General features: G+C 46.2%; 1 protein-coding gene across 1 annotated transcript; it reads right to left on the bottom strand.

Annotated features, from left to right (window-relative positions):
* Positions 1–10,483: 10,483 nt before the first annotated feature.
* On the bottom strand, positions 10,484–11,431 carry LOC127298476 (alpha-amylase/trypsin inhibitor). The gene has a single exon (XM_051328327.2). It carries the CDS (start codon positions 11,404–11,406, stop codon positions 10,666–10,668), a length of 741 nt encoding a protein of 246 aa, XP_051184287.1. The 5' UTR covers positions 11,407–11,431; the 3' UTR covers positions 10,484–10,665.
* Positions 11,432–11,951: the final 520 nt, after the last annotated feature.

An 11,951-nucleotide genomic window follows, 5' to 3' on the forward strand; every position in this document is an offset into this window, starting at 1 on the left:
TCTATTCATAGTTCCTACTTGTGGAATTGATAAGGGGTGGCCCGATCTTCTCAGTAAGCAACGGTGGTGATGATGATCACGGGGTGATAGCAGCAGAGGAACACGATGATGTAGTGGAAGATAACTTGTATGACGCAACGAGATCTCTCGATTGGTCCCTGTCGCCAATGCAACAGCTCTTAACCCTGCAAGATCTTCGCAACTCCACACACTTGCGCACGTAGCTGCCGACCACGAAGCGGTAAGTTGCAACCGTCTAATTCCCAATGGAACAGCAGATCACACAAGACTTTAACAGGATCTACACAATATCAAGCAATATGGTGTAGGGAATTCAATAGTTTTGCAGAGCAAATAACTAAGAACTAGGGTTTATCTTAAACGTGGTCTAAAGCAGCTAGGGGGCGTCCTGGGCACTTATATAGGCGTCCGGGATGACCTCTGGTCGAAAAACTACGAGAATAACCGACCCAGAATAGATCTGGTCGAGACAGACTCGGACACGGCCGGTCTGGGGGCCGGTCGACCGGGCCTGGGACCGTCCGGTCCGGTCTAGACCGGGCCAGAGACCGGAGGGCGACCGGGTGGCGGGGCGTGTGGCTCAGTACCCCGCCCGGTTGCAGTCAGCGGATTGCCCGGTTGGTGCTAGGCCGGATCCGGCGTGCCGCCCGGTCGGACCGGGCCAGGGACCGGGCGCGCCGGCGTGGCGGCCGGCCTGACCGGGTGCTGGACCATCCTGGACTTCTTCTTCTCCTCTCGCGCATGCCTCCCGCTCCTCCCTCACGCGTCCATGAGATATCTTCATGTCCAGCTCCTTGTCCAGCTCCACGTCCATCTTCACGTCCAGCTGCTCCTCTCCTCCTCATGCGATGCTTGTCTCCTCTTCATACCTGATGATACATAAGTAATAGGACTTAGGTAGTATAATGTTCTGATCAATCAAAGTATCGTTTAGGAACAAGTTCACCTGTTGTTTAAGTAGCTTCGCACGAGCTCTTGTAATCGGTCCAATCCGAACTTCATTGGACTTGAGCTTCACAGCAGGTTCATCTTCAGTAGGTAATGACGGAGGTGGTAGTGAGGTAGGGATGTCCTCATCATCTCCCCCCCCCTTCAAAAGGCGTCGACCCCGACGCTCCATGGTCTTCTCCGTCATATGGTGTCAAATCAGCAACACTGAAAGAATTACTGACACCAAACTCATCAACTGGAAGATCTATTGAGTATGCATTATCATTGATCTTGGCAAGCACTTTGTAAGGACCAGCACCACGAGGCTTCAACTTAGACTTCCGCAGCTTCGGGAACCTATCCTTGCGAAAATGTACCCAGACCATATCACCAGGCTTGAACAACATCTCCTTGCGCTTCTTGTTCATCCTTGCAGCATTGCTCTTGCCTTTCTTCTCTATCAACTCTTTAGTCTTCACATGGATCTTTCGCACAAAATCTGCCCTCTTGGATGCCTCCATATTAACTCTCTCATGTATGGGCAAAGGCAACAAATCAAGCGAGGTAATGGGGTTGAAACAATACACCACCTCAAAAGGACACAGCTCCGTGGTAGAATGTACCGCCCTGTTGTAAGCAAACTCCACAAGTGGCAAACACTCTTCCCACTCCTTCAGGTTCTTCTTGATCATGGATCTCAACAGTTGTGACAATGTTCTATTCACCACCTCAGTTTGACCATCAGTTTGGGGATGGCAAGTAGTACTGAAAAGTAGCTTCGTCCCCAGCTTTCTCCACAGCGTCTTCCAGAAGTAGCTCATAAACTTCACGTCACGATCAGAAACAATAGTCTTCGGAACTCCATGTAGTCGTACAACCTCCCTGAAAAACAAGTTAGCAATATGCGACGCATCGTCGCTTTTGTGGCAGGCAATAAAGTGTGACATTTTAGAAAATCTGTCCACTACCACAAATATAGAATCATGGCCTCGTTTAGTACGCGGCAAACCCAACACAAAATCCATACTTATATCCTCCCATGGTGTAGTAGGTGCCGGTAAAGGAGTATACAAACCGTGAGGCTTCAGCTTGGACTTGGACTTGTTGCAAGTAATGCATCTCTTCACATACCTGTCCACATCCCACCTCATCTTTGGCCAATAAAAGTGGTCAGCTAGCATGAGTAGCGTCTTCTCACGCCCAAAGTGACCCATCAAACCTCCAGCATGTGATTCCTGCAATAAGAGCAAACGCACAGACGATTCTGGTTCAGCAAACATAGTTTGTTAGCTCTAAACAAGAACCCATCATGTATGTGATATTTTTCTCATGCTTTACCAAGAGCACATAAGCGATATGGTTCAGCAAAATCATGACCAGTGGCATACAAATCACATAGTACTTCTAATCCAGGAATTTTAACATCAAGTTGAGTTAATAGCATATTCTTCCTAGATAAAGCATCAGCAACAATATTATCTTTTCCCTTCTTATGCTTAATAATGTATGGAAAAGACTCAATGAACTCAACCCACTTGGCAAGACGCTTATGCAAAGTAGACTGAGCTTTCAGGTATTTTAAAGCTTTATGATCAGAATGTATGATAAATTCTTTTGGCCACAAGTAATGTTGCCAAACCTCAAGAACTCTAATTAAAGCATACAATTCTTTATCATATATAGGATAGTTCAACTTGGCACCAGACAGTTTCTCAAAAAAATATGCAATTGGGCAACCCTCTTGCATCAACACACCACCAATTCCAATACCACTAGCATCACATTCAATCTCAAATTGCTTGTTGAAATCAGGAAGTGCAAGCAACGGTGCAGAAGTTAACAATCTCTTTAGTTCATCAAAAGCATGATCTTGGGCTGCGCCCCACTCAAATATTACACCCTTTTTAGTCAAGTCATTCAAAGGTGCAGCAATAGTACTAAAGTTGGGCACAAATCTTCTATAAAACCCAGCTAGACCATGAAAACTTCTAACTTGAATCACATTCATGGGAGTAGGCCAATTTTGAATAGCTTCAATTTTAGACACATCTACTTCTACTCCATGCTGAGAGACAATATAACCCAGAAATATGACCTTATCTTTGCAAAATGTGCACTTCTCAAGATTACCATAGAGTTTATTATCACACAACACTTGCAAAACATGTCGAATATGTATAGTATGATCAGATTCATTGCGGCTGTAGATTAATATGTCATCAAAGTACACAACCACAAATTTGCCAATAAATTCACGCAAAACATGGTTCATCAGTCTCATGAAAGTGCTAGGTGCATTAGTCAAACCAAAAGGCATTACTAACCACTCATATAAACCAAATTTTGTTTTAAAGGTTGTTTTCCATTCATCCCCTTGTTTCATCCTAATTTGATGATAACCACTACGCAAATCAATTTTAGAGAACACGGCAGCACCACTCAATTCATCTAGCATATCCTCTAAATGGGGAATAGGATGACGATATCGAATAGTGATGTTATTTATAGCTCTACAATCTACACACATACGCCATGTACCATCATTCTTAGGAACTAAAATAACAGGAACAGCACAAGGACTAAGGCTTATGCGGATATAACCTTTGTCGAGTAGCGCTTGTACTTGCTTCTGTATTTCCTTCGTTTCTTCGGGGTTCGTTCTATATGGTGCCCGATTGGGTAGCAAAGCTTCGGGGATCAAGTCGATTTGATGCTCAATACCTCGCAATGGTGGAAGTCCTGCGGGTACCTCATCCGGAAACACGTCCCCAAATTCCTGCAAAACATTAGAAACACCAAGAGGAAGAGGGGTCATGTCGTTAGAAACCAAAACCGTACCCCTGTACAAGAGCACAAGAGGCATGGCTGTAGGATCCTCACTAAATTCTCTCATGTCTTCTTTGGTGGCTAATGAGACTAAGGAATTCACTCTCTCACTTTTCGTTATATCACTCACAACATTACAATTCTCTCGCCTATCTATAGAAGCATCCTCCAAGTTTACTTCAACTTTCTGACGAGATTCATTGACAATTTGCTGTGGTGTCATAGGCTGTAAGTTAATTTTCTTGCCCTTGAACTCCAAGTGATATGTATTGGCACGGCCGTTGTGTTGCACAGAATGATCATATAGCCAAGGCCGACCCAATAGTAGGTGACACACCGTCATAGGAACCACATCAAAATCAATGCAATCCTTATACGGTCCAATAGCAAACTCAACACGCACCATGTGGTTTACCTTCATCTCACCATTGTCGCTCAAACACTGAATATAGTATGGATGCGGGTGCGGTAGATACTTCAACTTCAGCTTGGTACACAACTCCTTGCTTGCTAAATTGCGGCAACTCCCGCCATCAATAATGACCTTGCAAGCCTTGTCAGGACCAACTAAAGCCTTGGTTTGGAACAAATTGCAGCGCTGAGTAGAAGCACTAGGCAACACATTAAGAGCACGCTGCGACACAACAATGGTGCGAGCATCAGACGGATATGCATCTTCACCATCAGTGTCATAGTCATCATCTTCTGGAGCATTCGGATCAACATCATCTCCAGTCTCATACTCATTGTCCTCATTGATAATCATGACTTTACGGTTAGGACAGTCTCTCCGAAAGTGACCTTTGCCACCACATGTGTGACAAGCCATATCACGGTTACGCGCAGTAGACACATTAGAGCCACTCGTACTTACAGCAGATTCAGACTTCTTTGTGTTAGACACATTGGAGACCGGCTTGCTTGGCGGAGTAGAGTAAGGGGCGAAGCGCGTCGAAGGCGCCGGCGCCGTAGATGGGGCCGCGCGGGGTGTGAAACGCCCAGCTCCTGAAGCTCGACCTTTAATCTTTGCTTCGTCAGCCAATTGTGATTCAGCTTCTCTTGCATGATGTAACAATTGATTTATATTGGTGTAACTGTAGTGACGAACAATGCCTTTGATATCATACTTCAAGACGTTGAGGAAATGCTGCATTTTCATCTCGAGAGACTCACGGACACGGCCACGCTGCATAAGCATCTCCATCTCCATGTAGTATTCATCCACAGTCTTCACACCTTGTCTCAATAGAGTCAACTTATCGTATATATTCCGCAAGTAATTTGTAGGCACAAAGCGAGAAGTCATTGCCTCCTTCATGGCACGCCATGTGCGTATAGGCTGCTCACCATCCTCATCTCGGTTACGAACAAAAGCATCCCACCAACGCAATGCATAGCCATCAAATTTTGAAGAAGCAAGTTTGATCTTCCTATCTTCAGTGTAGTTTGGATGTAAGTTCCATAACTTCTCAATCTTGAGCTCCCAAGTGAGGTATTCTTCAACATCAGCTCCTCCTTCAAACATGGGTATGGAAAACTTAGGCTTACCCAAACCATCTTCCTCATCATGTCCACGACCATGGCGGTCAAGCGGAGCCCATCCTCGAGGACGATTACCATGTGGCGCACCACGAGCATTGTGTGCGTCATCTTGAAGCTCAGGATCTTCGTCTTCGTCTTGTTGTTGTTGTGCTGTCAAATTCTCAATAGCTAGGCGCATATCTGCAATATTGCGTTGTATATCCGTCACTTTATCAGCCATTGAGGTGACTGTCGCATTAGTAGCATCCAACTTTTGGTTGATCTCTTCAACCTTCCCATTAAGCACATCGTCCTGAGCACGGAATTCACGTCGCATCTCATTACGAAGAGCCTCAAACTCCCTCCATGTGATGAGGTCTGCAGCACTCTTGTTTTCCTGGTTAACAAGTTTATGATAACTAGTAGACATCGTTAGTAGATTAGTGCACTAAATCAAAAATATATGGTGGTACTCTCACAACTCACTCAACAACTGATAAGAAAAGGAGATCTTACAGTTCCAAAGTAAATTAGTGTTGCTTACCACTTGTAGTAACAACTAGTGCACGGATGTAGCGAAGCGAATATCAAGGGTATAAGAACAAATCACACGACAAAGCAGGGTATATGTGGGGCTGTAGGTGGGCTACCTATTTGCACCAATAACAAGTTCTGGCGCTGACTGTAGACAACCAATGATACTCACACAAGGCGATATAATGGGGCAATGCAACTATATGGAGGAAAGGTTGCAATGCACTAGAGAGAGACGCTAGCAAAGCTCAACGAGACAGGCACAAGATTGCTCAACTACGGGTGCAGTAAAGTAAACTTAGGCCTTCACTTGATTCTTGCACTTCACTTTTCTTTTTGTATTTTCTTTTTGTAACGCAACGATATAGCTATTTTTGCTTCTTTTCAATTTTCTGTTTTTATTTTATTTTATGACACAACTCCTTGATAACACGGCCAACAAGATATGCAAAGCACCAAAACCTAATGAGCAGCCTGTCGAGCGGTAAAACTAGTCTCTTCTGGGGAAGTTCCTAGTCACTTTATATCGATAGGCTGTGTCTATGGTTGAGAACAAGCACACTGTACGCTATGTGGACTCGGAGTAACAAAACTGACACTAGACGATAAGAGAGAATCAAACCCTAATAATACTAGATGCAAGAAAAAGATACGCAAAAACAACTACGAAAAGCAACGAAAACTTGAAATTAGTGCAATCTAAAGCTATGGCAAACCCTAACCCTAATTTTTTTTTGGCTTTTTCTGGATAGGAAACACTCACAACTCAACTATGGGGTGGATTGTGGACGGCATACTGAGGAAAACTGGAAATCTGATACCAAGATGATAAGGGGTGGCCCGATCTTCTCAGTAAGCAACGGTGGTGATGATGATCACGAGGTGATAGCAGCGGAGGAACACGACGATGTAGTGGAAGATAACTTGTATGACGCAACGAGATCTCTCGATTGGTCCCTGTCGCCAATGCAACAGCTCTCAACCCTGCAAGATATTCGCAACTCCACACACTTGCGCACGTAGCCGCCAACCATGAAGCGGTAAGTTGCAACCGTCTAAATCCCAATAGAACAGCAGATCACACAAGACTTTAACAGGATCTACACAATATCAAGCAATATGGTGTAGGGAATTCAATAGTTTTGCAGAGCAAACAACTAAGAACTAGGGTTTATCTTAAACGTGGTCTAAAGCAGCTAGGGGGCGTCCTGGGCACTTATATAGGCGTCCGGGACAACCTCTGGTCAAAAAACTACGAGAATAACCGACCCAGAATAGATCTGGTCGAGACAGACTCGGACACGGCCGGTCTGGGGGCTGGTTGACCGGGCCTGGGACCGGCCGGTCCGGTCTGGACCGGGCCAGAGACCGGAGGGCGACCAGGTGGCGGGGCGTGTGGCTCACTACCCCGCCTGGTTGCAGTCAGCGGATTGCCCGGTTGGCGCCGGGCAGGATCTGGCGTGCCGCCCGGTCGGACCGGGCCAGGGACCGGGCGCGCCGGCGTGGTGGCCGGTCTGACCGGGTGATGGACCGGCCTGGACTTCTTCTCCTCTCGCGCATGCCTCCCGCTCCTCCCTCGCGCGTCCATGAGATATCTTGATGTCCAGCTCCTTGTCCAGCTCCACGTCCATCTTCACGTCCAGCTGCTCCTCTCCTCCTCGTGCGATGCTTGTCTCCTCTTCATACCTGATGATACATAAGTAATAGGACTTAGGTAGTATAAAGTTCTGATCAATCAAAGTATCGTTTAGGAACAAGTTCACATGTTGTTTAAGTAGCTTCGCACGAGCTCTTGTAATCGCTCCAATCCGAACTTCATTGGACTTGAGCTTCACAGTAGGTTCATCTTCAGTAGGTAATGACGGAGGTGGTAGTGAGGTAGGGATGTCCTCATCAGGAATGCATGCAGCAGCCAGGAGCAACCAATATCATAGTGGGGTGAGAATCTGCCCGTGCTTTGAAAAAACACTCTACTGAAACCATTGTAGTCTGTAATGATTTAAAGAAACAGTTGTAGACTGAAACTGTTGCTAATCAGGTAATGTCATGTTAGGCCATTATAGCTGCAATAGAAAACTATACAGTATAGTTGTATTGATAAAAATCCATTATTTTCGTTGAAATGTAGGTCCATTGCTTGACAACAATTCTCTGTTCAAATTAAAGACGACAAACCTGAAGAAAGTTGTGGAGTTGTTCGTCCAACGACCGGCCAGTGGCCTCAGTTCCCTGGTCCTGGCATGCAGTTGCCAGCCTCGAGTCCCCTGGGGCGTTGCACGGCGGCCTCGGTTCCGCGTCCTGCAGGGCATCCCCGATTCCCCTGGCGTCGGCGTGGAGGGCATCCTCGATTCCCCTGGCGCCAGTATGGAGGGCTTTTGCATGGAGGGCATCCTCGGTTTCCCTAGCGTCGGTATGGAGGGCGTCTGCGTGGAGTGCGTCTGCCGTTGGGCCGATGCGGCGATAGGGCGACGACGAGAAGGACTACTGCGGCGGCAGGGGACGCGATGGGCGTGAGGACTTCCGCGGCGGTAGGGGTAGTTGCCTAGTTGGCATGAGGAGTTAGTCGTACGTGGTGAATGGTTTGTCGGTAAGCAGGAGATTATAGCTTTGTTCGGATGGAGTATTTAACTTTTTTAGAGTACCGAAATCACTAGATCCCGTAACCGTAACTTGTATTTCCTAACAAACTGTTCGTTGATGTAGCATTATTAGCCCACTACAGAAATGGGCCGGGAACCCTCGGTGTAGCCTGTTTTGACCGTCGGTGTAGGCTACGCCGAGGGCCGTCCTCGGCATAGCTCCTCGGTGGCTAACTCCCTCGGCAGAGCCACTATTGTCGTCGGCGTAGCCCGGTCCTCAGCGTAGCCCGGCCCTCGGCGTAGAACGGCAAAACCGTTGGCATACAAATTTTAAAAATTCAAATTTCTTTTTTTCAAAAAAAAATTCAAAAAAAAATTTATATGCCGACGGCAAAACCCTCGGCATAGACTTTTAAAAAAATTCAATTTTTAATTTTTTTACACATTTTTTAATTTTTTTACTTGTTTATCTTTCACCCATTACACTTTTAACTCTAAGTACACATAATCTTAGGTTAAACTCTTCAGTCGGTCACTCATCCTTACACTACTCCAACCTCAGCACGCTTAACTTATTGGTTTCATTTGGATGAGTTTCCATTAAAGAATTGACACCTCTTGCTGATAATAATAGCATATCAACCTATTAACCCTTGAACCGTGATGCACACCTCATTATTTTTGAATTCCAAACAACTAATTAAGTAAACAACAATGAATATATAAGTAATAATAATATTAAATTCACATAACAATAAAATGATTTTATTTTTTGGTCTTTTTTATTTAATATGGAATAATTAATATCTTTAAAGCGGAAAATCGAAATTCCACAAATAATATGTCTAAATCGATCAGAAAAATGAGAGCAATTTAAATATAACATCCATATCATCATTTGAACCAAAAAGTTAGAGGAACCCAAATATGACGCCCAATTTGCCATCTGGCCAAAACGGCCCTCTTGGGAGATGCGAAATGGCCGTACCGGGCACGCCGCTGCACCGTTCGCCAACACGCTAAACGGACAAAAATTAGCACATAAAGTGATGTGTTTAGACCTAAATATATTTTTGGCAGAATTTATTGAGAGACGGTAAGTGTACCCCTAGTTCAAATCCGGTCAATTTCCAGCGGATTCGCCGGAACACCGCAGGAAGCCGCAGGGATTCCCAGATAGCTAGTGTGTACATATGGCATGTGATATGTGGTGCGGAGGCGGTGTCCTACCAATACGCGGAGGTCTCGCGCAATACTAAAATGCGCCCCATGTAGCTGCTTCACACAAAAAAAAACCGTTTTGGCACCACGAAAATGAAAAAAAACCATCGCCCATGGGTCGGATTGGAAATCCGCTCCCTAGGCCTTGCTTCACATCCCAGGGACCACGCACGTGCCAAATATGACCTCGTTCCGACAAACTATGCGATGTCACGGGCCGTTTCCTACTTATTTGCCCTAAAAGTCATAGAATTCCGAACTTGATAGCCCCGTTCGTGAAGGGTTTTCCAAAATAATTGCCGTATCCCAATTTCATCTTTTGGAGTGGTTACTAGGACACATAAAATAATATCATGCGACTCCGCGAGATTTTTTAACTTCGTTTAAATTGTCATCTGGCCAAAACGGGAACCCGAGGACATACAAGAAAGTGTTTGAATTGTTTCTATGTTAACATGGTACTGTACATGATTCAAATATGCATGATTTTGACATAAACGGATAGAGGATGTTTTTCTGAACATTTTGATACCTTGTACGTATTTTTCTGACATCATATGAATTAGTTATGATTTTTACAAAATTAGATAAATTTGAAAACTGGCCTACGCCGAGGGTGGCCATCGGCGTAGCCCTGTCTACGCCTAGGACCAAAGATATGCCGAGAGCTGCCCTTGGCGTAGACCTCGCTACTCTGACGGCAACGCTACGCCGAGGGTCGAAAGGGCAGGTTAGCCTGGCTGGACCATACGCCGACGGCCCCGACTTTTGGTTGTCGGCCTATAAAAGGCCCTCGACGTATCACGCCATTCCTGTAGTGGCCATGGCACCTTTCTTGTAGGAATCACACATTATTTAACTTTCTAGTAATTTATTATTGTTGAGATACAGGCATGTGTATGCACATGTTGCATAGCACATACAAATGATCGATGCTCACTTGTAGAAGACTACATAGAGTAGTACATATTCATCCAAGCACCAACTTATTTATAGGTATCGACTATCGACTATCTATATATCCATGCTTCATCTAAGGGCAAAGCACGATCTGGTAGTTGGTTCCGGCCGGGCAGGTGAAGGTGCTGGTCTGGTCGTCCTTGGCGTAGCTGTACGCGTCAGGGCACTTCCCCTTGAAGAACTGCGAGTACTTGGTCGGCGGGCAGTTGTCCGTGAACTGGCCCCTGCAGCAGTAGGTGTCTCCGCCGAACTTGCCGCACGCGCTAGCGCACCCTCCGGCGACCTGCAACTCCGGCAGGCACTCCTTCGTGATGTCCACGGCGCAGCTCGCGCCACGGCACGAAGCGCCGCCCACCGGCTGGAAGCTCATCGGAACATTGAACCCGTCGATGACAGATATGTCGAAGAAGTCCTGGGCTCCGCCCTGGCCGAGCGTGTACTCTGCAAGGGTTGTCGGCTGCTCGCCGGAGACGGCGCAGGCCAGCCTACCCGCGCAGTCGCCGGTGATGCAACGGCCGCTGCCGCTGCCGTCGAAGGTGCACCCGGTACGCGGCCACACCCTGGCGCCGGCGGTGCCGGCCGGCATGGTGAGTGGCCACGTCTGGCCCGGGTCGAGCCGCACGCCGCCGCCGGGGAGCGCGCCAGGCCAGACTGTGTAAGAGCATTTGTTGACGACGGTGATGGTGGCTGCATCGGTGGCGGCAACAGCGACGAGGAGAACGAGAGCGATCTGTTGGAGAACGCGAGAGGACGCCATGGCTGATGAGCTTGTTGTTGTTGCTTTTGGATGTCTTGCTGCTGTGGTAGTGTGCATGGGCAGTGATAGAGAATGGAGATTTGCAGCACTGGCTCGGGGCTATTTATAGCCGCGTGCCCCTGATACATGATGTTGTAGGGTTTGGTTGCGTGTCCAAAGTCCAAACTAAATGTAGACATTTTCCACGGTCATGTTAGGCAGCATGGAATACGATTACTTTAACGTGGCTATGTGACGATTCTAGAATCCAAATGTGCCACCTCAAATCCTCAATGCACGCATGCACCACATGCAAATCCTAGAGTCAAAAATGTTGAACGGTATGTTCAAGTACACGGAAGAAAATAAACAACGGTTTAGACAACAATAACAGGTTTCAGAATACTCCCAGATCTTATTGCAATAATACGTATAAAAACGACCTACATATCAAATTGCAATATTCAAATTTCTAAGAAACTGCAATATTCAAATATGTAAAACAGTATCGTTGGATAACGTTGCAAAATTTTGTTTGACTTAAAGACATACCCAAAACCGTCACCTTAGAACAAATGTAGCGGAACTCATGCAATAGTTTGGATTATGACTAGCCGAGGGTG

The sequence above is a fragment of the Lolium perenne genome, chromosome 5, assembly GCF_019359855.2.
Source record: "Lolium perenne isolate Kyuss_39 chromosome 5, Kyuss_2.0, whole genome shotgun sequence".
In the NCBI taxonomy this organism is placed as follows: Eukaryota; Viridiplantae; Streptophyta; class Magnoliopsida; order Poales; family Poaceae; genus Lolium; species Lolium perenne.

What these genes read in the sequence shown, in the direction of transcription:
- LOC127298476 (XM_051328327.2), bottom strand. Translation starts at nt 11,406, where the DNA reads ATGCACACTACCACAGCAGCAAGACATCCAAAAGCAACAACAACAAGC.